The sequence below is a fragment of the Triplophysa rosa genome, linkage group LG23 (genome assembly GCF_024868665.1).
Source record: "Triplophysa rosa linkage group LG23, Trosa_1v2, whole genome shotgun sequence".
Taxonomy (NCBI): Eukaryota; Metazoa; Chordata; class Actinopteri; order Cypriniformes; family Nemacheilidae; genus Triplophysa; species Triplophysa rosa.
In genome coordinates, this window is record NC_079912.1 from 4630614 (window position 1) to 4658519 (window position 27906).

A 27906-nucleotide genomic window follows, 5' to 3' on the forward strand; every position below is an offset into this window, starting at 1 on the left:
TCTGCATCATTTTACGTCCACCGTCCTTGATCTATTTGTTTTGTGTTTTTTATGTTGTTTTGTTTTGTTACTGTGATTCCAAACTTGCTGCATCTACACGCCAAGATGACACCATGCTCATATTTAGTTTTAGTTTTCTGCTAAAGGCGGGGTGTCCGATTTCTCTTAGCCGTTGTTGATGTTCAAATCACCAAAACAGACACACCCCTACCCCCATCTTTCGCTTTCGTCAGCGCTCGGCTCGGCTAATGTCCGTCCTGTGCACTGTGCCCCTTACCGCTGATTGGCTAGAAGGTTGTTTTGGTACTCGGCCCGACTCAGTTGTCTAAAGCGTAATTCGGAAATCGGTTACCCCGCCTTTAAGGTCACTCTATAGTAAATATTATTAGTTATTTACAAAATTTTCACATTTCTAAAAGATATATTTTCTTCGTTGAGTAAATTAATCGTTATGTTGTCAAAGCCTTAAAATAGACAATTAATCACCATAATCGCGATTATTTAATAGACGATTAATCGTCAGCCAAATGTCATAATCGTGACAGCCCTAGAGGGTTTTGCATATGCAACGAAACATTTTCCGATTATTTGTTCATTATTTTGGTAACAAATGTTCATTCACTTGTATAAGTAGTGCCGTTTAGATTTTTTCACATTTTAAATTCATTTCAAGAACTTGAATCCCTGTGTTGAACAGTGCTGCAGTCAAAATGATAAAATAATATAAGAGCTACAAAGAAAGCCACAGTAAGCCCAAAACGGTTGTCTACCTGATGGATGACCACAACAGAAAAAAATCCTGTAACATAAACGCATGCACGCTGACCAGTGAGAGGATAGTTCACTCACACATGGCTTTCATGAACAAATTTTAGCCCATCTCGAACCAAACCGAGAAGATGCAACTCAGTACCAGTGTAATCCCTGTTTCAATACAGAGCCATCTGTCTACAGGTCTGAAAACGCCCTTGGAGTGTGTACACGGTAGAATAAACTCTTTCAAAAGAGCGTCTTTTTTCCATGCTATGCCGTTTAATGTAATGCGTGTTGGCGGGTAGTTCTGGCAGTTGCGAACCCTCTGAGCAACGAAGAACAAATCAAAGAACATGGAAAGTAAAAGAAAAAGTGTCCGGAGAGAAAAGAGGAAACGCTCTCAGCACCGTCAGATGCGAGCGCGTGCGGTAATTCGGTTTACTCTCTGACGTTTTCTTTCCCAGCCTCACTCTCTCCCTGACAAGTCTCAATGGAAACCTCATGCATGTGTGCTCTCCCGTCCCACTCCGAAAGAGAGAGAGGGAGGGAACGCTGAGGAGAACGAATCACAACATCAGAAGATCAGCCGAGGACTGCTGGAAGAGCAGAGATCAGCAGGCTTTGCCATGCTAACTAAGAGGAACGGGGCGTGTGTCAGCTGCGTTCCACCCGGTAAAGATGGCTCGGATCAGGTGGACGTTACGGACTGTACCTGCTCCACAGGAGACTGTTCCTGGGATTGTTTAGCGGGGGTGAACGGCTGTTTATCGGACACATCCTGCCTTTGGTTCCAGCTCCTGGCCAGGACGTATTGGGGGGACGTGGAACTGGGGCTCCGGGAGGCCCAGAAGGGTGTCTCCTGGCGTAGACCGAGGAAGACATCCCAGAGGAACTGCATGCGTTCTTGGGTAAGGATCTCTGGCACCGGGATGGAGGTTTTTGGCTCCTGGTGGTGTATTGAGTTACGCAGGGCTGAGGGGGGTGAGGAGACAGATCTCAGGAATGCTCCGTGCGTCACTCACGTCCAGGGTGGTTGCTGGAGTCTCGTATTGACACAACATCTAGTATATTTTTCACAGCGGGACAGGCATGCGTGTAGGTGCCGGGGTTTTACGTTTCAGCTATTGTTTCTCTATAAGCAGCGGTCCTAAAGAGAGACCTCTGGATTCAGCTGTGGGTAATCGCCTGCATATTATCGTCAAGTGGAATATCTGTTTGAAAGTGCGTTTTTGAGGGGTCGAGTTGCTATGTTTTTATATTTGGAAAAGCATGCGTGTTTCAGGAAGAGAGAGAGAGGTCTGTGCGCTCACAGAGAGTTCCACTGTGGCTCGGGAATGACTCACAACTGCCATAACTAAACTGCTACAGGACACACACAAATATTCATGCATTTCATCATAACAACATTAGGGAGGAAAATTGCTTCACGGTGACTCTGTCACAGCTTGGAAAATGCGTTCTTATCATTTAAGGATACACTGTCTTATGGGTCTCTTCTAAATTCTTGTTAATCCATACAAATGAAGCAAATTTAAAGAGGACACTTGTTGAGAACAATCTGAATGGAAGAATAGAAGAAGGGATAGTTGTCTCTTTGTTCGGTGTAACACAAAAGAAGATATTTTGAGAAATGTCTCAGTGGTTTTGTGTCCATACAATGGAAGTCAATGGGGTTCCATGTTGTTCGGTTACCAACATTCTTCAAAATAGCTTATTTTGTGTTCTGCAGAAGAAAGAAAGTCAAACAGGTTTAATATGTCATGAGAGTAAGTAAAAGGTAAAAGATTTCTCATTTTTTGGGTAAACTGTTCTCTTTTAGCATTAGCTTATTTATTACTTTCACTGTCAGGAGAAACAAATGAAATGCTTTATATTACACTGTATCTTTGCTGTACAAATAGTTGTCACATTTTTTAAAGGTTTTTTCAAAATAGGTTTTAAACAACAACTGCATGTGTTGGTGAAATGAGAGCATGTTATTGATTCTTGAATGTGACCGATGGGATTGGGTGTGTTATTCACGCTTTTTGATAGACTGAATGATGGTGTTTCTGAGTCTCGGACAGAGCAGCCATTCTCCTCTGCAGGACCTTCAGCAGTTCAGATGAGTGCTTTTTCCTGCTGTATAATTTAACAGGTTAAATTTAGCATTGGAAACAGAACTACATGCCCGACACAAGAACTGGCTAATGGGTGGGAAATAAAAAATGAAAGGCAGAGGAAAGTTATGTTAGGCACTTTTGGTAACCGTTTGAAAAACCATGTGTATGAATCAAGGTGGCATTACCAAAAAATCCCACTGGAAATCACAGGGCAAATGAAGCGCATTGCATTGTGGGGGACACTATTAAAAGTTTATATTATGATTGTTTTTTATTTTGTAGTTGTAGCCGAAGTCAACAATACTCATGACTTGTCTCTATTATCGGCTATTTGATTTAAAAATTATTTATAGCATGCTGCTACTGTACAGCATACTATGGAAAAACTATATGAACATTTTTTTTCTATAAATACGAAGCAGTATTAATGATATAACCAATAGTAACCATTATAATATAGTAAAGACCATTGTCATGTTGTTTTGCACAAGTCGATATAGGAGTTTTGCATTTGTAACAAATGTAGGAAGATATACAGGTGTTCTATGCGTGCAGAATGCACATTCAAGTTTAAAGTTAACTTTATATTAAAGTTCTTTTCGCAATTTTTCATTGTAAAATTGTATCAGTAACCGAGCAGATCTCGTCCCCCATTTACTGCCATAGGGAAAATAAATACCATGCGAGTCATTGGGGGACGATATCTAATAAGTGACGGACATTCTTCCAAATATTTTCCTTTGTGCCCAGCATAACAAATAAATGTATACAGGTTTTGAACAATCTGAGTCTGAGTAATTGATGACAGAATTTAAATTTTTGGGTGAACTGTCCCTTTAATGCATGTCCAGTGTTGATATTGTATGTAAGAGCTATATTTAGAACATAAAAACAATAATACATTTAGTTTGATGAATGACAGGTCTCATGCATGCCATTCGATAATGCGTTAAAATGGGTAATATATAATGAATATGAATAATATAAAACAAACAGCATTGCGAAATACATAAAGAATATTCAATAAAACCATGAAATGTACCTTAGCATTACTGCGAAAAAACTAGTTAAGTACTTAACTTTGAAAACATTGTGTACATAGTATACATAATGCAAAAATAATAAAGTGGTATGCCATTCAAAATAGACGTCTTTGTTTCTCTCTCTAGCTGTGTGTTCTTTGCTGTGGATTGCGTCCAACGCTGAAAGTCAGTGATGTCATTCACAGGCTCGATTATGTAAAAGCCCAGCCCAGACTCTAGAGGTTTCCACAGCTTTCTGTACCTGAGCCCAGCCACCAGCTAAAATACATCCATTCCCTTATAATCCATCTCCACAGTCTGCTCTGTTTGGCAGTCAGAGACTGACCTGAAGTCAGTACGATGTTGTGAGAACAGACCACAGACACACACTCTGCGGTACAGAGGGATTTCACTGACATTATTTGATCATGTATATGATGTTAAGTTAGTTTCCTCTAGAAGATGGGGAATGGGCTGATGTTGCCTGTCCCAGAATTTTCAATGTGAAATACCATCTCTGACTACCAGAGGAACTTGATAAGGGTGTCAGGTGCTGACTGTGTTGTGATGCATGGACATGCATGTGTGGGTCATCGGTCATAGGAAAGAAAAATGTCTGGCTTGATTCACTGTGTTTTCAGTGTGGATGCGATTGTCATGACAGATATTTGAGATGCCATGTTAGCGATGCTTTATAAACACTCACAGAATATTCTGTTTCCTCACCTTTTGCCCTTCAGAGATGTTCATTGTTCTACACAAATACCATATAGATGACTGACATGACATTGGTCATTCAAGCTGTATTCCAAAACCTAGTGGCTTACCTTATTGTATGCTGCTACTTTTTACAGTAGTGCTGGTTTTGTGATCAGAATAGTCTTGCTTTTCATTAGAAAAATGCCATTGCTAAGCAAATTAAGTAGACTGCAGTCAAGAAGACCCAAATGAATTCTAGTTAACTTCAACGGTAACACCACTGTTATTAAAAGCACCAAAAATAAACTTGATCTATTTGACTTGTGATGTATCGTAAGTCATATTGCTCCGTGTAAAAAAAACTGAAGAATGAATCCATGAATTTCATATACATACATTTCAAATCAATTGAAATGCATGGCGCTGACTACCAGTCTTGAGGTGTCATGTTTAAATGAGATAATGTGCAAATGAGATTTGAGAGCTATGCCACGGGGAAGATTTTCAAGCAGTCAAGATACTTAACCTCAGGTTTCTCCAGACGTACTCTCTCTGTAATAGATGTACTTAAAGCGGCCCTAACACACACGGTTTCTGCCAATCTCATATTCATCTTGAGTACCTATAGAGTAGTATTGCATACTTCGTATCTTCGAAGAGTATTTTGTTTGATCACATTTATAAAAGATAGATACAGCTGTACGATTATTTCCGAAAGTATATGGCGTGTGCGGGGGAGAGGGGTAGGCTGAACTAAAGCACGTGCGCACCCATTGCCAACAAAACACAGACGGTTTCACTCACCGCATGCGGTTCATGTCAGGCATATTTTAGCGCTGCGACGGCTCCATATATCAGTTTCAAACGATCTCCAAATCCAGCGTTATATCCACCGTTTATATAACATCCATCACCCAAATGCAGTGAACAAACAAACACCTGAACTTCGCGAACGTATGTTCTCTCCCTCTCTCCTGCACACAAGTGAAAGTGACGTCTGCGCATGCTCCTTCTCCTGCTCTCCTTGCTGCCGCATGGGCGTGCCGCATGCTTTTCCGGGAGAATTGTCCAATAAGGGACTAAGAAAAATTGTTACGAAATCAGTCATTTATCAGTTAAATGACCAATTACTCTCTCTGTTCTCTCTCTCAGGCCAAGCAGAAGGATGGGAATGAACGCAGCGAGACCTCAGCTCTGTCACCGACCGCTGAAGAGGAGCTCTTCTCTTGGCCGGGCCCTAAAACACTCAACCTACGCCGCACCTCGCACGGCTTTGGCTTTACTCTCCGGCACTTCATTGTGTACCCGCCGGAGTCTGCCGTTCAGTCCACTTTTAAGGTCAGAAAACACACGCTTGCACTAAACACTGTGTCTACACCGGATGTGGCATGACAAGAGACAATAGAATGCATTAGAACCTATTATAATTTTACATTTTGTCCACACCGGACGTGGTGCGATGTAGACACGGTGTTAGAATCATTCGAATGGTTGGGTTGGTTGTTCTTGTCAGTAGGCTGTCTTCAGCAGACATTTTTGTGTATTTTCTACATTAGCATCTGAGCCAAATAAAATCATCAGAAAACAGAATATAAACACGTGAAGTTGGTAAATGCAGTATAGTCTCAGTCTCAGATGACACGTCCACCATGGCCTCCATGCAAGTCTTTATGACTATCCCCCCTTCCAGTGACCACTGGTCCATAACAGGATTAAAGCTCTGTTTTCCCACCATCCACCAACTGGCATTTCTGAAGCTTCTGGAGATAAAGCTTAAAATGGAAACCTGGCAGATCATTCCTGTCGCTTTCAGATAATGCCTCTTTACAGCTTAGTTACTGTTAGCAAACATGTGATTCACGGTAATCCCTGTGATCGCCGCAAATCTGAAAACAAAACACGGTCACAACATGAATATAGAGGAGACATTTTTTATCAATGAAGCAAAATCAGTTTAGGGGGGAAAATGATATTGGATTTAATTTATTAGGTCCCAGTAATTCATATGAATTGCCAAAAAAAGATAATCTTAAATCATGAAACAGCGTTAACGTCACATTAAATGTATGTGATGTGACATGGTTTTACATGAATATTTTTAGTTGATTATTGTCGATTATTATTCATTTAAAATAATTACGGGTTTCAAACGATTAATCACAATTAATCACATCCAGATTAAAAGATTGTGTATACATAATATACAGTATGTCTGTGTACTGTGCATATTTATTTTGTATTTATAATACATACACATGTATAAAACATAGATATGCTTGCATATATTTTAGGGGTGTCCTCGACTAAGGATTTACATAGTCGAATCATTTACATTTACATTTAGTCATTTAGCAGACGCTTTTATCCAAAGCGACTTACAGAGAGTTCAGGGAGCAATAAGCGATATGTCATACAGGAGCAATAATACAATAGGTGCTAATACTAGTTACTAGTTTCAGCAAAAGCTAGACCAATACCTGTTGAGAGAAAGAGAGAGGGTTTTTTTTTTATTTTGCTGTCAAGTATTCACAGAAGAGATGGGTTTTAAGTAGTTTTTTGAATGTTGTGAGAGATGTGGTTGACCGGACTGAGTTAGGAAGAATGTTCCACCAGGAAGGAATTGTGAAGGAGAATGAGCGGGAAAGCCATTTACTGCCCTTATGAGAAGGCAATACAAGACTCAAGAATCAGAATTGTCACGTCTTGCCTATAGTCGACTGATAGTCGAATCGCACGCGTGTGTGTGCGCGCACGCATGAATGTGGGGATGACACCAAGTGGTTAACAAGGGTACAGCGCAAAGTGCAGCGCAACATTGATGCACCAAAGAACAATCGAAGATTAATTTACAGAATATGTTTAGAACAAAATATGCCTTTATAATAAATAAAAAAACGAAATAAATGTGTTTAGGCAAAATGTCTGAAATGCAGGAGAACATACTGTATATTCAAAACACAAGCCACAAATAGTAATATTAATGGACATTTTCCTTAAACATCACGTAACAATGCTGTGCCACTTACTAGACCAGATCTCGCCTCAAAACTATTTTCAAAACTCAATAATAACGAATTATTTTTTTACAAAAGGTAATACCAAAGGTAATTACCACGTTAAATACCAATGAACTACCAATAAAGTTACATAATTTACCGCATGTAAAGGAGGAATGCAATAAAGCATTTTACCATTTAAACAGTCAAGTCCCTTTCACCTTTTTTCCTGCGCACTCTTTCTTCGTCCTCCTGTCACACACGCTTGCTTTCAGTGCAGAGAATAACAAGTTCTGAAAGTCTGCGCCGTGCTTGCTATATACGGTGATTTTGGTTGTATTACTTTATTATATTTGTATCAGCGCAAAGTTCAGTCCAAGTAACGAACTACGTGCATTTACAGACAAAGTGTTAATTCATATTTCAATGCCCAAACATTCAGTAAGTGACAAATGTTTGGAAATGGTGCACACATTCATTTGCGAATCATCTGCAGGTGTGTGCGAAATACGCTGCTTCTCTTTACCGGTCTCACAGCACAGAAGACGCGGAGAGATGCGATCCTGCGCTGGGTCATAGCCAGACCTTGCGCTCATATGCGCAGGGGGTTTCGGTACCCAACCCTTAAAATGTCTCATTTCTTTACATCATAAATAATATTTTTGATGGCGCAGTGCATGCGCGTCTGCTACGCCACTGCACATATAACCAAAATGGCATGATCCCCATTGCATAACACCTCTGTGAAGATTCGACTGAGATTTGTAGTCGAATCAGGTTCCTCCTATCGAAGCATCGAATCTTCGACTATTCGGGGTCACCCCTAATATATTTAAGAAAAAATGTCAATATAAACATTTATATATAATTTAAATGATTGGTTAAAATAAATAAATAAATACATATAAATATTTGTATGTGTATGTGTTTATAAATACAAAATTAATATGCACGGCACACAGACATATTATGTAAACACAAACTTTTGTTCTAGATTCAATTAATCACGATTAATCGTTTGATAGCTCTAAAAATAAACTAATGATATTGTAGATAATGTAGAACTGGACTTTTTTTACCCATTTGGATTTCATGAATGCATATTAATGTAGTGTTTTGTTATTCCTTCACATGTGCGAACATGACGCATTGAATCACACTGCAAATGTATGTGATCCCGAAGACGAGTTTAACTCAAGATCTTCAGTTTAACGCTCTTCCTTCTGTTCTCTCTTTCAGGATGAAGACAACAGCAGCAGAGGTGAGTTTACCTGTCTTCCACATGACCTGGCCTTGTGTTTTTTAAGGCTTTTTTGGGTAGATCATATGTTCACGTCATATGAACACAACTAGTGCTGCGGTGATTTTGATCATATGTTTGAATGAGAAATTTTCTCGACGACACCAGCAGCATCTGCTGTTAACTCATGAGCGAGGTGTAGCGTTCAGTGGCCTGTATTTGACCTTGGACCATGTGAGTAGTTGGGAATCTTTGATGATGCAGCCTGTGGAATGTGGTAGTGGTAGGCATCCGTATTTCACATAGTATTAGACTGTGGAATATACACAAGATAGAGATGTGTGATATAGCTGGAATATAGTCAATTTAGTGGCTTTATTTTTCAGAAAAGGACAACCATTATTTCAAGCAAACTGCCATGTTAGCACCCTTTTTCGTCAAATATGCACAAAAGTAATAAATACTGTAAATACATTGAGAATAATGTATATAGTATTGAAATATATATAAATATTTATACATTTGCTTTAAGTGATAGTTCACCCAAAAAAATCAGATATTTTGAAGAATGTTGTTAAGTGGCCCCCATTCACTTGCATTGGTTTTGTGTCCATACAATAGAAGTGAATGAGGGTCAGTGGTGTTCGGTTACCAATGTTCTTCAAAATATCTTCTTTTGTGTTCTGCTGAAGAAAGTAAGTCGCACAGGTTTGAAATGACTATAGGGTGAGTAAATGATGACAGCATTTTCTTTTTTGGGTGAACTATCACTTTAAATGTTTTACTAATAATGCAACACTGAGGATTTCATAAACATTTTGTGCAATTAATCATAAAAAAGTATAGATTATTGTCACTTTTGACATTTCATTGGCTCTGTCACTTTATTCGCATTCACTTTATTCGCATTGCCCTCACAGTGAGGCCATTGTTTTAGTACCTGGGATTATTTCTTATTTTTATGCTCCTGGTAAAGAGCGCTTGCAGCTCGGTTCACATGTCCAAAGATATGCAGTCAGGTGACTTTATCAGTTCACACTCACAGGCGCTCGACTTCAGAATCTCTGCCCCAGAAAAACAGTGCGTGAACGTCTGTGAATTGTAGCATGGGATGCGTGTCTGAATGATCTGTGTGAGAAACACAGCGAGGTGTTCTGCTGTAGTGTTTGACAGGTCTCTCCTCGTTCACATCCGCCTCACGTCTGATACACCCCAGCGTGACCCACATACACAGATCATTTTTAGCTTTCTCACACAAGCACATACTACGCATACTCTACATCATACAGAGTCTGTGTTTACTTACAGTAATGTACTGTTATTTACAGAGCTGGTGGTTTTAGACTAATAAAATACGCTATTGTACACTTTCTTTGAAACACACGATTGAAGCAACATTATGACATGCTAAAGATGGCTTAGTAATATAATTACCAATCTTAGTCCTTCACTGACTGAATTAATTGCATAACAATGTCCCATAACAAATCATTTTGGCTGTCGTGTGTAGGTCAACTGTATGACGACTGTAGCGAATCAATAGGATATCTGTCAAAAATCACATGACTAAACTGAAAAAGGGGTCTCATTTCATCCGCTTGTCATAGAAATTTGTGTAAACTAACAGCAATATATGAATATTTGTGGTAATCAGTAAACCTAGCTTCTCATTTTCCTTTTTGGTGTTTTATATATTTTAAAGTGGCCGTCACTCAGGCAGTTTCTGCATATCTCATGTTAATCTTGAGTACTTAAAGTTGTACTGCACCCTTCAAATATCCATAGAGTATTTAGTTTGATCACATTTTTAAAAGACAGCGGCAGCTGTACGATTATTTTCGAAAACATATGACGCGTGCGGGGGGGATGGGGTGGCTGAACTAAAGCATGTGCGCACCCATTGCCAACAAAACGCAGACATACAGAATGACTCGGTTTCACTTACCGCGTGCGGTTCATGTCCGGCATCTTTTAGCGCTGGGACCACTCCATCTATCAGTTTCAAACCATCTCCAAATCCAGCGTTTTATCATCCGTTTCACACACACACACACACACACACACACACACACACACACGCACAACATTCCTCACTAAAACGCAGTGAACAAACAATCACAGCTGAACTTCGCAAACGCAGTGCAATAATGGACTAAGAATAGTTGTTACGAAACGGATTATCATGTTCGAAAAAAACTTTCTGAAACTTATACGAACGCTGGAGGAGTGTATCGAGCACAGAAATATTACGTTATACGTCCAACTCGTTTTTTGACAAGTTGACCATGTCAAGCATGAGAAGACAGCACGTTTAACATTGTAAAGAAGTCAGAATGCAGGAAACACCGTTGCACATCCCCTTTCATATTCAAATGTCAGTGAGACGAAGAAAAATAAAGAACCTTTGAAAGCATTTTGAGTGAAACAGCAAAAGACCTGAACCGGATGCAATGAGACCAGTTTTCCGGTTTCTGCCTGTGATGTTCGGCATAAAGCCTGTTGACCTGATAGATCCAATAAAGAGGCTTTCCTACAGGAAATTGAGCTGCAGAAATGTCTCGTTACCATTCCTAAATGGTGCATTCCAGAGAGGGGGGGTGTAACCAGAGTCCCTGACACACACACACACACGCACACACACACACGCACACACACACACACACACACATTTAGCAGCTTATTCCACTGAAGGCTAGAAATACTCCTCAAAGCTCAGAGGAAGAGCAGTGCTGTGCCCGCAGATCTGTTTGTCTTCATCTTTTATATTTACGTTTTCAATTTTTGGTTCAGTCACCCTGAGATTGATTTCTCTGGCGAATATTCAGTATTAGAATATTAAAGAGGCAGGCGTGCGTGTGCGTGTGAATGGAGATCTGCTCTCCACGTGTACACAATCTGGGTGGAACGATTGGATGGGCTCCAGTAGATGCTGTGTGTAAACAGCTTTGTGAGATCATCGCTCTTCAATGACTTAAAAATGTGTTTGAAAGCAAGACTGAATGCATCTTGTCTTTGTGTTGAATATTCCTCACAGTTTCATCCCACATTGCTCACATCCCATCACTTTAGATTAGGGCTGTCAAACGATTAATTGCGATGAATCACATCCAGAATAAAGTATGTTTACATAATATACAGTATGTCTGTGTAATGTGCATATTAATTTTGTATTATACAAACATACTGTACACATGCACATACATATATTTTAGAAAAATATAAAAATGTATACGCATTTATATATCATTTAAATTCTTGATAAATATATATAAATACATATAATACACACTAAATATGTATACATGTGTGTGTATGTGTTTGTGTTTATAAATAAAACAATTATATGCACAGTACACAGACATTATTGTGTAAACACAAACTTTTATTCTGGATGCGATTAATCGTGTGACAGCCCTACTTTAAATAGAATAATATTGGGATGTTTTCTCCTATAAAAGGTAACTATGAAACAGAGATTCACACAAATTTTGAATGTTCAAGTTTAATTTAAAAACCTTTTGTCATTGTTTTCTGTCCTTTTTGCAAATGACGCTGTTTTGTATGTTTAGCAGTATTTGTTTTTAACATTGCAGAACCTCAAGATCCCAGTTGGAAAACTGGAGTTTTAACTTTGCAACAGTTTAATAAAGCCACAGCAAAAGAAAAACTCAACATCTGTTCAAATATTTGTCCTCCTTTTTCTATGAACACATGCTGGAGATATTGAATTTCATTTGTATTTTCACGCCAATGTTTTGGGTGGTGTCCATGAACACTGTGCAATATATATGTGCATATGTGCAATAGCACAAGCAAACAGAATTCGACACAATTCTTGGAGGACTTTTACTGTAAAGCTCCACATTCATTACAGTTTGGATGTTCTCCAGATGTGAACTCCAGTGTATCTGCCGGCTCAGGTGCCGTCTGACCGCAGTAGATGCGGAGAAGTCTCATAAATAAGAGAGCTCTGGCTTCCCAACTGAATGGGCTGTTGGCTTGGCTGCTGTCCTGCATTTCTGCACCTGTTTATAGGTTCAGTGTTATGAGGTGAAGTTATGATGAAGCAGGAAATGATAAAGCTCTTTCACAATATGATTTTTAACTCTTTTGGTCAAAGCAAACTGCAGCCCCAACAAGTATCCAGAGGCATGACAGTATGTTCGGTCGCTGCATTGACCTCAGATGCCTTGTGTCTTCAACTACAATGCCACATGTTGCGTATGTGTGGTGACGGCAGGTTTCTAGGAAATTGTCTTACTTGGTAACTGATAGCTTATTGGTAACTGGAAACTGATTGCTATAAGTAAAAACACAGTGGAGTATTGATCAGGTCACTAATGTTTCTATCCGGTTAGTGTATACTGGATTTCAAATCAACTCATACCTACACGAGATTCCATTTTGTAGAATTAAATAATCAGTCTATACCTTTTTCTGGTCCCATAATTTGATATAATTAACAGCATTCCTATATATATATATATATATATATATTATATATATATATATATTGTATAAACGTCCGGTTACGTATGTAACCTCCGTTCCCTGATGGAGGGGACATTTGGTCCCGGAGGGGTTTGACTTGAGAACCTATCGTCTTCTGACTAACTTTGAAAGGCCAATGAAATTGGCAAATGAAATTTGCATGCCAGTCTCCGCCCCGGATATCCGGGTATGAAAGGAAGACGGCGTGCTATCAGTGAACGGAGGTTACATAAGTAACCGTGACTTTCCCTTCCTGTCGGTCTCTCGACGTTGTGTCGAACCGACAGATGGGGTTGCTATTGAAAACGCCACGATGCTGTGACGCGTCACAATCTCTAGCGAAGCGACGCTGACTGGCCTGGGCGTGTCAGACGTGAGCGCTAGCGCAAAATTGTAACGATACAGTGGGGAGGTAGGGGGTCCCAGAGCTTTGGAAAGGTGGGAATCCCCTGCCACCGGTTGTCACGAGCGGAGGCCTTGTTTCTCTAATGGCGAGAAGCCGCCCGGTACCGTAAGGGCCACTGGAGAAGCGCTATTTCCTCACTGAGGAAACGCCTTCCTACCGTAGGGAGTAGTTTAGTGGAGACACCAACATGGTATTGCCGACAGGGGAGAACTCATGGGAGGAATGTGCGGACTGAAAGGAGTACTGCGAGGTGGAGGCCCACCTAGGGGAAGTCATGGGTTACCAAGATGGGAACCAGATCATGAGGATACATCAGATGGAACCACCCTGCTGGGGGGGTTACTTCGTGTGGGGCACTAAGTCCGGTTAGAGCTATGCGCTAGATAACTCGGCTGATATCCGGCCTAAGGAGGCAGGGCTGCTCCGCCCAGCCCGCCACCAGAAAGTGCTTAGTGGTGGATGGAATGCCTATTCTTCACCTGGTGGGGGAAGAAGGGAGGCGGAAATAGCACACTGACCCACCTAGGAGGGGGGAAGGTGCTTTCGCAGGTGTACGCCCTACCGGCCGCCGGTCTCACCTGTTGGTTACCGTGCAAGACTCGGACTGACACCGGTTCCACGCGGAGGCTGTAGAACCTCGCGAAGGTATTGGGCATAGCCCAGAGTGTCTGAGTGTGCCCTCACTGCCAGCGGGTATGGGCGATTTTGGGATGGGTACGCCGTAGCGATGGCGTCCATGATCCAGTGCGCCAATCTCTGTTTGGCGACAGCCCTCACCTTCTGCTGACCTCCAAAACAGACAAAGAGCTGCTCAGAGCTTCTGAAGCTCTGTGTGCGGTCCAAGTAGAGGCACAGCGCGCGTACTGGACACAACACGGATGGGGTTGGGTCTTCCTTCCCGGTGGGGAGCGCCTGCAAGTTCACCACCTGGTCCCAAAAGGGGAGTGGTGGGAACTTTGGGCACATAGCCGGGGTCTCAGGATATCGTGAGAGTCTCCAGGCCCGAACTCTAGGCAATCAGTGGACATGGAGAATGCTTGTAGGTCCCCTACCCTCTTGATGGAGGCGAGCGCCACCAAGAGACCACTGTCTTCATTGTAAAATGAGAAAGAGCGGCATCTCTCAGGGGCTCGAAAGGGGGCCTCTGGAGGCCTGCCAGGACCACATTGAGGTCCCAAGAGGGTACAGGGCGCGGACGAGGCGGATTCAGCCTTCTCGCGCCCCTTAGGAACCTAATGATCAGGTCGTGCTGTCCCAGAGACTTACCAACGACTGGTTCGTGATGAGTGGCAATGGCGGCTACATACACTTTCAGTGTGGAAAGGGAGAGATTACTCTCAAGTCTCTCTTGCAGGAAGGACAGCACGTTCCTGACCGAGCAACTCCGCGGGTCTTCTCCTCAAGAAAAGCACCAGGACGAGAAGAGGTGCCACTTAAAGGCGTATAGCCGCCTAGTGGCAGGGGCCCTATCCTGAGTGATGGTCTCAACCACCGCAGGGGGTTGGCCACTCAGGATCTCGTCCCGTACAGGAGCCAGTCATGGAGGTTCCAGAGGTCTGGTCTCGGATGCCACAACATGCCCTTCCCATGCGAAACAAGGTCCTTCGTCAGGGGACTCAGCCAGGGGGGAGTTGTCGTCAGGAGCATTAGCTCTGAGAACCAAGTCCGGTTGGGCCAGTACGGTGCAACTAGTAGCACTTGATGCTCCTCTTCCCTGACCTTGCACAGGACCTGTGCAATGAGGTTCACTGAGGGGAAGGTGGACTTCCGCTTGTCCCGTGGCCAGCTGTGCCCTAGGGCATCCATGCCGAGGGGGGCCTCGGACAGGGAGTACCAAAGCGGGCAATGGGTGGTGTCCAGGGAGGGAGTGATGAGAGAGGCATCGGCTGACTGGTTCAGGTCGCCCGAAAGTACGCGTCCTTCAAGTCGATTACCATGAACCAGTCCTGACATCTGACAGACGTCAGGATGCGCTTCTGCGTGAGCATCCTGAACGGCAGCTTGTGTAGGTGCCTGTTCAGGGTACGCAGGTCTAGAATGGGGTGCAACCCCCTGCCTTTCTTGGGGGCGATAAAGTATGGGCTGTAAAAACCCGCAGAACATCTCGGCTGGAGGGACAAGCTCGATCGCTTCCTTCGCCGGAAGGGTGGCAACCTCGGCCCGAAGCACGGGAGCATCCTTGTCTTGCATGAAAGTGGAGAGGACGCCCCGAAACTTGGGCGGGTGTCTGGCGAATTGGATTGCATAGCCAAGACGGATCGTTCTCCCTAGCCACCATGACGGTCTGGGAAGCGCTAACCAGGCTCCCAGGGACCGAGACAGGGGGACTAGGGGTTTGATTTGCTTCATCGATCCCCCAGGGGGTGGTTCGATGGCTAGCAGTGCGGCTCCCTCGCCGAGGGGGGGCCCCTGGGGAGGAGAGCAGCTCTGCTGTCTTACCTGCCTGGCGAAAATGCAGCTCAGCACACCGTCGAACTGAGAGTGCTGAGGGCTGCTGGAGAGTATGCCTGGCACACGCCTTAGACGGGAGTCTAGGTCGACCTCTCCAGGTGGCTGCCGTCTGCGGGCATAAATGCACCACGACGGCACGCTCCACCTGGGGCACGTCGACATAGCCCCTAGCTGCCCCACCATCGAGGTGAGGTGGCGGAGCTAGTTTGATGGGAATGCGCCTAGAAGGGGGCATTCCAGGTCTTACTCAGCTCCTCATGCACTTCCGGGAAAAATGGTTCCAGGGCCAGGCACGGCTTGGAGTCGCGCTCAGATCCGAGGTACCACGTATCCAACCGCGAGCGTTGGGGAAGGGGCGGTACACTGCAGCCCAATGCTCGCGGTGGCCCAGGAGAGCATGGCTGACATCTCAACATCCGCCTCTTCCTGGGCTCGACCTCCCGAGGGAGGGAGCTCCGAGGAATCGTCGAGGTCGGATGCCAGTAGGTCGCCCTCCGATGCTGCAAGGGACATCTACTCTTCATCATGCACCGTTTCTGAATACGTGGCTGAGGAGCAAGACGGGTTAGTAGGACCGCCTCTTGGGGAACGGTCAGACGAGCGAGATGGGGTGCGAACGGTCCGCGAGCCTGTGGCTGACGGATTAACGCTCACGGTAATCCCCATATCACCCTCGCTGCTCGCCGTAGGGGACGGCAGGGCCGAAGCCGCTGCTGTCACGGAACGGGAAGCAGACGAGGTGGTGGCTGGGTCCATAAAGAACACAGCCACCCATGACCGCAACGTCTGGATCGCCATCTGCCCGCAGTGCGGGCAGGATGTATCCACGAAGGCTGCCTCAGCGTGCCGGACACCCAAGCACTTGAGGCAGACATCGTGTCCGTCCCCCTCCTCGATGAGATTATTGCACCCACGAGAACAGCGGGACATACCGCGGTGGAGAAATTAGCTCTTTTAGAAAACTCCTCTGGAACTGCCGAGACGTCCAGGGGAAGTCACTGACGAAGAGGGACAATCCGCTGCAGCACGTCGTAAGAATCCAGCAATTTTTCAGATTTTTGGTCATCAGATGCAAAGGCACCGAAGAGCAAAAGGTGAATGAATGCAGCACGTCGTCTTCCTTTTATACCCGGATATCCGGGGTGGAGACCGGTATGCAAATTTCATTCACCAATTTCATTGGCCTTTTCAAAGTTAGTCAGAAGATGATAGGTTCTCAAGTCAAACCCAATCTGTTGAGAGACCGACAGAAAGGGAATTTAGTCTCTCTGTTGCTTGTCATCATGCAGTGTTAATCCTAAATTGCTTAGTTTGGACCTGTTTTCATTGGCAGAGCAAATAAAGATTGCAAAATATTTGAAAATATCATTTGTTGTAAAGTGCTTTCCTCTGATTTCTGAGAGAGCGAGAGAGAGAGAGAGTCTGTGGCTGTGATATGCAGGAATTTGGTCCTGCTGTGTAATGTTCAGGGAAATAAAAAGAATGGGCATCCCCCAGCCACTGCCAAACAACATTATCCAACACAAAACAACAGAGGTCCAGCTGTGCATGAGACACTTTAGCCAAAACAATAAAGAAACGAAGAACGAGATGAAGAAAAAGAACGAAATGATGTGATAGAGACTCGAAAGGCCCGCACACCAAGAACGATTATTATAACTATATTAGAAAACAATCATGTTGAATACATGTTTATTTTTATGCACATACATGTTTGTTCTAAGCTTGCGTGATGCATTTTTTACATTTTAAAGGCGTGAGCCCTTTAAATTCGAATAGGCTTTGATTGGCAGGTCAATGTTGTTGAGTCCGCTATTCTTCTGAGACTAGGAGACTGCAGAGGATAAACTGTTATATTTTGGTACATCAGTTTAGTGTTTGCTGATATTCAACAGCATTCTTTTGCTGTATTGAGTATCAGTGTTGGGCAAGTTACTCTGAAAAGGTAATTCATTACTAGTTACTAATTACATATTCAATAGTCTAATTAGATTACTGTACAAATTACTCTCTCCGAAAAGTATTTAATTATTTATTACTAATTCCTTTCTATATCCTATATCAACCTTGATTAGTTAAGTGATTCAAGGATAGACATGAAACGGCTCTTTTAATTCCTTCAAATAAATAATATAAAACTACATAAAGTAGTATTATTAACTGACCAAAGTATTACAAATCTGAGAATTATACATTATACAGATTTTAAAGTTAAACTTTGAATTTTGATGTCAATTCCACTATTGCACACACATAAATTACACACAGTATTTAGTTTAATTACATCAGAAGTAACTAATTAAATTACAGAAAAAATAAGAGTAATCCCTTACTTTACTTTTTTAAGGGAAAGGTAATTCAATTAAAGTAACTAATTACTTAGTAACTAGTTACACCCAACACTGTTGAGTATACAACATTGCATACATTTGAGAAGTCTCACTATTCGGTTGTTAAGTGGTGACGTGAGGAATACCGTTTCCGGGTCCAAGCATCTATTCATTTCAAGCGGGGCTACAGCTTAAACGGCTGTAAATGAGCACTGTTTACTCGCATCGCATATTTAAGTGGAGCATTTATTAACTCACAGTATACACTACAGTCTCCAGGCTTACGGAATCTCCGACATCAATATTTGAATAAATTATGGAAAATGAATCACCATGGGACTGGCCATGTGGGATTTCGTTACGAAGATAAAGGTTAGGTTTGTGGTTTTCCGGTAGTTTAATAGCTCGCCATGAGCGTATATTAGCAGATTGGTTGCCAATAGCATCTTATTAAGCGTTTGGACCCGGAAACAGTATATGACCTTCCATATATGGTGGTGCGTGACGTCAACCGAATTGGTTTTGTTTGAACTCATTTGCCCCTCAAACCCAAGAGCGCTATGTACCTGACAACCACCTGACACTCTCTCCTCACGCATGTTGGCCGGGTGAGTTGTATATGATGCAGGTGGAGGCGGCCTACAGCAGAACAGGGCTGGATTTCCCACAATAAGTCACACAGGCTGTGTTGACACTGGGTGGGTTTGGAGGGTGAATGCGGTTCAAGCTGAAAGCATCAGTTATTTATACACTTCACAGTGAAAGAGAAAAGAGCCCTGGAGAAGAGAACACAAGGCTGGAACATGATTTTAACTCTGGCAAAGAGGTTCTTCGTTTTAATGCGAGCTAGTGAGAAGCACATCACGGCCAGTTAAAGATGTGTGTTTGTTTGTGTGGACATTATTCCTGATTCACAAGCACAAAACACACACAGACTAACAAAGACGAAAGGCTGGGCTGGCGGTTTACAAACCTGTCCCACACAGTCTTTTCAGAATGCCCGCTATTGATGTGTCCAAGCAAACCGGCTTTGAAAGAATCACCCAAGGGACAGCAGAGAATTTGGCAAACGTGCTAATGTGAAACATCATCGCTTTAGATAACCAATCAGATGAGAGAGCTGTGGACACTTTCAGACCAGATGACAGTTACAGCCGTTACTCTCCTTACTAATGGGATGTGAGTTTGAGATGTTTCCTGATGGATTGTAAATGTAAACTCGTCGTGACTTCCATTTCACGTTTCTTTTAAACCTTGTCTTTCTGTCAGCTTTTTCCAGATTGTTACATTAAGATGACCACGAGTTATTTTGACAGATTGATGTGCATTAGCCTTTAGATGGCTGTAACACCGTAACTCCATCAGTAGGCCATCCTCCAGAATATTTCCACTTGGCAATAAAGCATAACCATTATAACCAATATCCTATGATGGCAGTCTGATTCAATAGATGAGGATGAGCCATATTATGTTAGCTAGAGCCTCTCAAAAGATGTCAATGCTAATCACATTGGCCCATAATTCAAATGTAATGATTGAAACAATAACCCTTGCTCTGTCTGAAGCACTACGTTGATAATAATCTGAAGTCGTAAACTGCTGCCCTTTACATGACATGGAGTGAGTTCAGCATTGAATTTAATATAAATTGTAAACAGTAGTGGCACACTTAAATATACAAATATTGACAAATCTTTAGTTTTAGAACATGGGAGTAACCACAAACTAATACTTGCACAGTAATTATTCATCAAGTCATATACAGTATAATACTGTACAGTATGTGATATGGTCAGTTTAGTAGTTTGAGCTATGAAATTCAGATAGAACATGACAGAAATCTTCTATAATGCTTCTTTGGCCTATAGAGGGAGTCACACACCAAATTGTTGTCACTGTTACCCAACAAAGATACATCAGTGCAAACATGTGCATGTAAGATGAGTGCATCTGATGGCTGTGCATTTTTCTAGGCTACTTGTCTTGGCGATATGGTTATGTTGTAATGTTGCCATTAAACAGAATCTGTGTCAGCACATTTGTACAGAAATTAAACGCCAAGAACAACTCTAAAAAGTACAACAGCACCGTGAATTTGTTATTTTGGAGTATACATTTATTTGACTTTTCCTTATTTTTGTACTCTTTTTCCTTATGTCTCTACTGCTAAAATGTATGTTCTGAAATGCAAAATTGAGAAAAGCTCAATTTTGAAAACCTGTATGACTTTCTTCTGCAGAACACAAAAGAAGATATTTTGAAGAATGTTGTGAACATTCCCCCATTCACTTGCACTGGTTACAATAAAAGTGAATGGGGGGGGGGGGGGGGCCTCTGTGCTGGTCTGTTTTTTACAAATATCTTCTTTTGTGTTCTGCTGAAGAAAGAAAGCCTTACAGGTTTGAAATGACAAGAGGGTGAGTAAATGATGACAGCATTTTCATTTTGAAGGTGAACTACTCCTTTAACATTGGACAACATCTAAGGCACCTGTTTTGATGCCATTAAAGTTTCATAGTTAACTACTGTGTTTCGATGCTGTAGCACATAACTTCTAATTAACATGTTGATATTTTGTGTGCGATCATCAGGGAGACAGCGGAACAGACTGGAGCCAATGGACACCATTTTTGTGAAGCAGGTGAAAGAGGGAGGCCCCGCCCACGGAGCTGGACTCTGCACAGGTACTGTACTGTGCACACATGACATGTTCTGTCATTGATAAAACAACATTAAACAATGCAGAGCAGAAATTAAGAGTCTCAAGACATGTCTTGAATACACAGGATTGAAAAATAATTGAATAGCCCTTTTCACACATGCGGGAAAGGTTTATCCATTTTTCGGCCTTTCAACTCTGCTGTAATTAAAATGACATCCATCTGACATATGTATATACACCAACAAGTCAAAACTGGCACAAACAGAACACAAAACCACAGTCTCTGTGTTTGGCATACAGTGAGTCTTATTGAGCAGGGGTTCCCAAAGTAGGGGTCGCAAGATGATTTCCAGAAATCTTTTTTTTATAATTAGAACTAGCGTATTTAATCAATAAGTGTAACAAAATACAAAAATATTAGTTATGTTAAAAATAAAACTATGAATATTAAAATTGTGACCCCTGAGGTGATTGTTACATTAACAACACAAGTAACAAGTTGGTTAGGTGCAGCAAGTCAATTTAGAGCACAACATTAAACATTCCCATATATGCATGCAGATTATTTTTCAGGCTTTAAATTTAGGATATTTGTATTTGTCGAAATGAAATGTGTCAACCAAAGACAACGCATGGAGGCCAGCAGAGGAGGGCAGAGAAGCACCGCAGTCAGAAAGGCCATCGTCCTCAGGCACGAAAAGAGGCCGACGTTTATAAAGAGGACATCCATCAGCACTCGAATCTGTTTGATGAAATTTGACCATCTAGTAATAGTTCATGGTTTATGTATAACAACAAGTAAAGTAATGAGTCAATAACTATAAAATAATATTATGTTAGACTGTGTTCTTTTGTGGTTGGATAGACCTAATAAGTGCATGTGCGCAACGTTTGTATACTTTAACGACCTCCGAGGATAGTGGGGGTCTCGAGTCACTGGCACTGTTATTTTGGGGGTCACGGGCTGGGAACCCCTGTTATTGAGGAAAGCTTCAATAATAAAGAGTTGGAGCTGAACTAAGCAAGAGCTGGTACATCCAGCCAACATCCAAAACTTATTGGCAGGACTAAGCAGCTAAAGTGTTATGCAAGTCTGATCGGTCTGGACTGAAACACAAGATTGAGAAGTTATGACAAGTGCTTTCGTCTCTGTGGACAGACATTTGGGTGTGTCTGGAACGCACGTTCCCACAATTACCCACAATCACCCATTGCTGTCCCTCTTTGACTGTCTTCCTGTTTGACTGTCTTCCTCTGCAGCACAAATTGCTCAGCGTATTTCAACAAACATAATTACTTGTGAGTTCATTCTCAGCACAGATTTGATCTGGTCTTGCCCTAGCATCATGCGGATGAGCAGTCTTAAGAGATGTTATACTGCGTTACAAATCTGGGTATAGATTTCAAAATGTGAAGTCTTTTCATGAAACTAAATAACAGCATCTGGTTGTCTTTCTGTTTGTCTTTCCTCAGGGGATCGTATTGTAAAAGTCAATGGAGAGAGCATCATCGGCAAGACATATTCCCAAGTAATCGCCTTGATCCAAAACAGGTAGCGCAGAGGTTTCACTGCTCATTTCTGTCTCTGAGGGGCGGTGTAGACTCATGGATAAAGATTAGGACTGCTAACCGGTAATACTGTAGTTTCTGAGCTGAGACTTGGATTACATTTTAATGTTACAAGATATTTAAAGGAATAGTTCACCAGACAATGAAGCATTTCTCTTCATTTTTATGCCATCGCAGAAATATATAGGCTAACTTGACATGGTTCTCCAAAAAATCCATCCATCCATCATTAAAAGAACCAAAATGGCTCAACTGGTGTAATAAATGTATGTTGAAGCAAAATGGTGTGTTTGTGAGAGAAAACAAGTAATATGTAAATAACTTATTTAGTGAAACTGAAATATAAACAAACCGATCAAAGCGCTAAATTCATATACAGTATTTATATTGATTATATCCGTTTTGCCTGTCTGGGATGGCGTTTTTGGGTGAAGTGATCCTTCGAAACAGAAACCTGCTACTCTGCGTCTTTTATATTTTCCTTATTTCCTCATTTATTCCTGATGAGTGTTCCAAAAAATGTCTCGGTCCTTGAGGAAGTTTATCAGATATACTCTCTATTGCACAATTTTCTTTGGTATTGCCTTTGGTATAACAGTGCTTCCTTGTTCTTACTTTTTAACTGGATATACACAGTTTTTAAAGATGACTGTAGTGTCAGGACTTGTCACGTTATAAAATGTATGATATGACCTTTTTAAAACTTTCTTTACAGTGAAACATCTCTGGAGCTCTGTGTGATGCCAAAAGATGAAGACATTTTACAGCTGGTAGGTTGTGTTTCTCATTTTATTTTACTTAAAAATCAGTCACGCAAGTCTAATGCTGCAAACAAAATGAAAATGATGAGGAGAAATGATGATAGATTTGTCTTTAAATGCTAATTAGTACATTGTATTTAAGTATTTTCACTGGAAATACTTCCCTGTAGCTCTCACAATTCTGCCATCATTTATGCAACTTTTCATGTTGTTCCAAATCTTTATACATTTCTTTGTTCTGATGAACAGAGAGATAGATATTTGTAACCAAACAGTTCTTTGACCCCGCTGACTACCATAGTAGAAAAAAATACTTTCTATTTTTTTTGGTCTGTTAAACACAAAAGAAGATATTTTGAACAATGTAGTTCTGGGGCACTTTTGACTACCATTGTTATTTTTCCTATGGTAATCAATGGGGTCCAAGAGCTGTTTGGTTACAAGCATTCGTCCAAATATCTTTCTCTGTTCAACCAAACAAAGAAATGTAGACAGATTTGGAACAACTAGAGAGTTTTGGGGTGAACTTTCCCTTTAAGCGGTCCAGTTTACATCTTATGCAGTATACAATAGGTGTTTATATCTCTTATCATAGGTATATGCTGTCAGGTGTGAAATTTGTCTTCTTCAGTGAATATTTTTAAACATCTTAAAGATCATCTGAATAGATAAACTGCAGGGCGCCATGAAATGACTCGAGTCAAAGGAATTGTGGGAAGGAGAGCAGAGCAGAGTTTTTATTTTCTGTATGATCATGATGCTCTTTGTCCCGGAGTTCAGTCATCCAGAAAACAGAGGAGCATGATGGCGCCTGTACTGAATCAGCACTTTATATTCACTTATAATGTTTTTCCTCAGAAACGGGTGCTGTTTTACCACTCTCATATACCTGAACACAAAAATCTGAATCTCAGGCTGTTACATGCCAACCACGCGAGCTCTTATTTCCACAGCTTGAGCCCTCAATGCTTGAGCCTTTATATTGTATTGTCATTGTGTTGAATGTCTGTACTAGAAGCTTCCAACACCAAAGAAAATTCCTTGTGTGTGCAAGCACACTTGGCAATAAAGCTCTTCTGATTCTGATTCTGATTCTCAAGCACTTTCTCACATGACATTGATAAACCCATCATTTAAATCATATGAATGACACTCGTGTTTGTTATTTTGGTTAACAAAGGAGGTGCGCTACGTTGAAATAATCCAGAATCTTTAAATGAGACTTGTAGATGTCATCTAAAGCAGACATAAAGTGTACACAATGCAAGCATAGGAGATACAGAACTTGAGAGTCTCAAGCATGTCCTCTTCCACCTAATTCATCTCTGGTGTTGAACTGGCAGCTCTCCAGCAGCCTCGCTCTCTCAGTGTACTGTATATTTATAGAATGACAGCAACACTGGAAAAGTGGCTGAAATCTCCCGGTATACCTGTAAAGCTCCTTTCATCTTTTTCTTATTTCTTTCCTTTTGTCAATCCAACTTTCCGGCTGCAGTTCTCCCGGGACATCACAGCTCTGGTAAGAAGGAGCTAAACCTGTAACATGCTCTGTCTCGCTCTGTGTTGTCTGTGTTTTTTTGCTTGTGCATGGAAGTGCATGTCTATCTCTCGTTTAGCCTTTTTTCGTGCTAAACTACAAAAGTAGCCTCAAGCCTTCTTTAAAACAGTACATATGTATTGAACACATCAACCACAACACACAATATTTTGTCCTTGCTGTGGGGTTGCACCTTTAACTCTGTAGCCCTGTGAGTCATATTTATTTCTAGAGGAGGGGCGGGGCTGATAAAGAGAGAGAGAGAGAGAGGGAGGGAGGGACAGACAGGTCTGTTGGCGTAGTGAAATGTAACTTGACTCTTCAGGTGTACAGTCAAAAGTCCAGCTATCACTTCAACGCTCTCATTTTTGCTTCAGGTCCGTCCCTTACACAGCTGGGATGTAAATAATTGAATCTACTGTATGTACCAGTGTCAGGAGTGAGCGGACTTTAGTATTAAGGGTTCTAGTCAGTTGTTGACTTTGTGAGATGATAACAGAGCTGCCACTAGCATCTGTTGGATGCGCCGTAAAAGGCTGCCGTCCTCTTGTTCTGTCTTCTTGTCTAAACACTGCTGTCTGTGCTCAGCTGAAGGTAGGTAATCCATCTGATCCCTTCTTGAGGTTAAAGGTGTTTGAGTCTGACTACTTGACCTTACCCTCCCTCCGACTGTTCTTGTGATTTTTCACAAATTGAAAAGGAGTTAACTTGACCTAGTGGTTAACCTATTCTTAGCTTATTCATTTGTTGCTTATTTATCACTACTAATAAAATGACTATTTCTTGCAGGCCTATTCTAATGATGCGTACCTCAAAGGAAACGAAGCATATAGTGGAAATGCTCAGAATATTCCTGAGCCTCCCCCGATATGTTACCCACGGATAGAGCCCAACACCTCAACGCAGGTGTCAGATCCATTGCGCAATGCAGAGGTTTCATGTGGAACAGGACACGGAGCGAATCGATGCTCCAAGGCGGACTTAGGATACCATGTGGATATGTCCACCCCACCCCAAACCTCTCAGGACCAGAAGAATCAAACTGTTGTGTGTGTGTTTAATGAGAGTATGAGGACAACGGTGGTGTCCGTCGAATCCTCAGATCGGACTTCACATGTGACCTGGGCTTCTCCCAGCCACAGGACCGAAGAGAACCGGTACGTTGCTTCAAAATACTCAAAAGTCACCTCATCTCAAACTGGAGCGGCACAATCTCAACACGTACTTATGACAACTGCAGAGCCCAGTGGGTTGTCCAGCACTGCACAAACGTACGTGGACAATACCCCTGCAACATGCCACAGACAGACCACAACAGCAGATGCCGTCCCGTCAGCCACCTCTCCCACCCCATACACACCGTCCCCTCCGCCAGCCACCCCCTCGCCCTGTTCCCCCCACCAAAATATTGACTGGAGGAACTACACAACCTACAAGGAGTACATTGACAACAAGCGGCTCTACATGTACGGTTGCCGAACCATTCAGGAGCGTTTAGACAGTCTGCGAGCCACGTCTCCGGACTGCAACAGGCAGAAAAGTGCATCCACAACAGCCACCCCCTCGCGAGGCTTCTCTGGAGCACAGTTGAGACGAAGGAGTGCCTCGCATGATCGTTGTTATCAGGGATACAGCTTGCCGCCTCTGCGCAGCGCCTCTCAGGAGAGGATTGGGGGTGCAGAGCGGAGCGCTCTGGCACGCAACTGGCCTCGCAGTGCTTCCCAGGATTCCCTGCCTTCCGCACCTACAGGAGTGCCTAAACCGAGGGCATATTCTTGTGACTATTTGGGCAAACAGAATGACAGTGTGTTGTCAGTTTTGGACAGGCAGATGTGCTGCAGAACAGAGACAGAGGAGCGGTTACTCATGAGTACAGGGGATGATGCAAGAGCCAGCCGACAGTCTTCATCTTTACGCATGGTTCCCCAACACCACAGAGGGGTGTTCGGTCCAGATAGGCGAGGGGGAAGCTACCCAGGGTTGCCAGTCACCTCTCTTTTCAACAGAGGTACAGAGTCTTTCCTCAGCTCCAGAGCTGAAAGCCTGGGTAACACTGCTTCTGCAAACAAACCGTCACTGCAACCGGCCAAAAATTACATTTCGGACCCTTCCACTGCTGCCGCTTCCTACATAGCCTCTGCCCTGGCCTCAATACAAGGACATATCCGTGACAGCTCCAATTCCATCACAGACCAAAGAACACCTCCCACTTCCAACCACCTGCCACACAATGCAAAGCAGTCAGTGCCCAGAGTTCGGGCCGACAGCCTTCGGGAGCCATTCAGAGAGGTAGCCCGTGGAGGTCGCTCTTCCTCCTGCTCGGCTGTCTCCAAACCACACAGAACAAATCAGGGTGGAGTCAAGCCCAGTAATTGTACAGGTTCTCAGCAGCCCAAGCTCAAAGTTACACAATCCAATGAGAAGGAGGGTGTCGAGGGTCCAGACGCAACCGTAGTAGTGGTTCGTAGGAAGAAGTCTGGATCTCAACCCATCCGCCCCCATTCTTACATTCTGGCCGTTAATGAAACTGATGGAGGGGCGAAACCGCCTGTCGACTCCAACGCATGCTGTCTGCCAAATGATGCCCGGCGTGAAATGCACATGAGGAAACTAAGTGACCAGTGCAAAGCCTCCTTTTGCAGCAATGTCGACGACTCGTTGGACTTCATCCCCTTTATAGGTAAGCGCCCTTTTTAACTTTATAAAATGACTGTGGATGTTGTTGCTATAGCAACTGCTCTGTATAGGTTGTAGGCTAGGTTGTGCAAAAATGTTTTCAGTGTAGTTTTTGTTGTCCTGGTTTAAAACCATAGCTCAGACATTCTTGTAGCTTAATTGGCAACGCAAAGATAGACAGCGCAAAATGCCGCTTTGGATAAAAGTGTCT

At 42.6% G+C, this 27906-nt stretch overlaps 1 protein-coding gene across 4 annotated transcripts in view; it reads left to right on the plus strand.

The window, feature by feature from the left end:
- The first annotated feature begins 1291 nt into the window (after nt 1–1291).
- Nucleotides 1292–27906, plus strand: part of LOC130547363 (rho GTPase-activating protein 21) — a 43440-nt gene continuing 16825 nt past the window's right edge. The window contains exons 1-8 of one of the 4 annotated variants that reach the window (XM_057323269.1): nt 1293–1661; nt 5729–5914; nt 8812–8833; nt 21082–21174; nt 22626–22704; nt 23437–23491; nt 24978–25001; nt 25809–27699. In XM_057323269.1, coding sequence (XP_057179252.1) covers nt 1380–1661; nt 5729–5914; nt 8812–8833; nt 21082–21174; nt 22626–22704; nt 23437–23491; nt 24978–25001; nt 25809–27699 — 2632 coding nt within the window. In that variant the 5' untranslated portion in view covers nt 1293–1379. Of the gene's footprint in view, nt 1662–5728; nt 5915–8811; nt 8834–21081; nt 21175–22625; nt 22705–23436; nt 23492–24977; nt 25002–25808; nt 27700–27906 lie in introns of all 4 variants that reach the window. The other 3 variants (XM_057323268.1, XM_057323271.1, XM_057323270.1) reach the window with 3 other exon arrangements.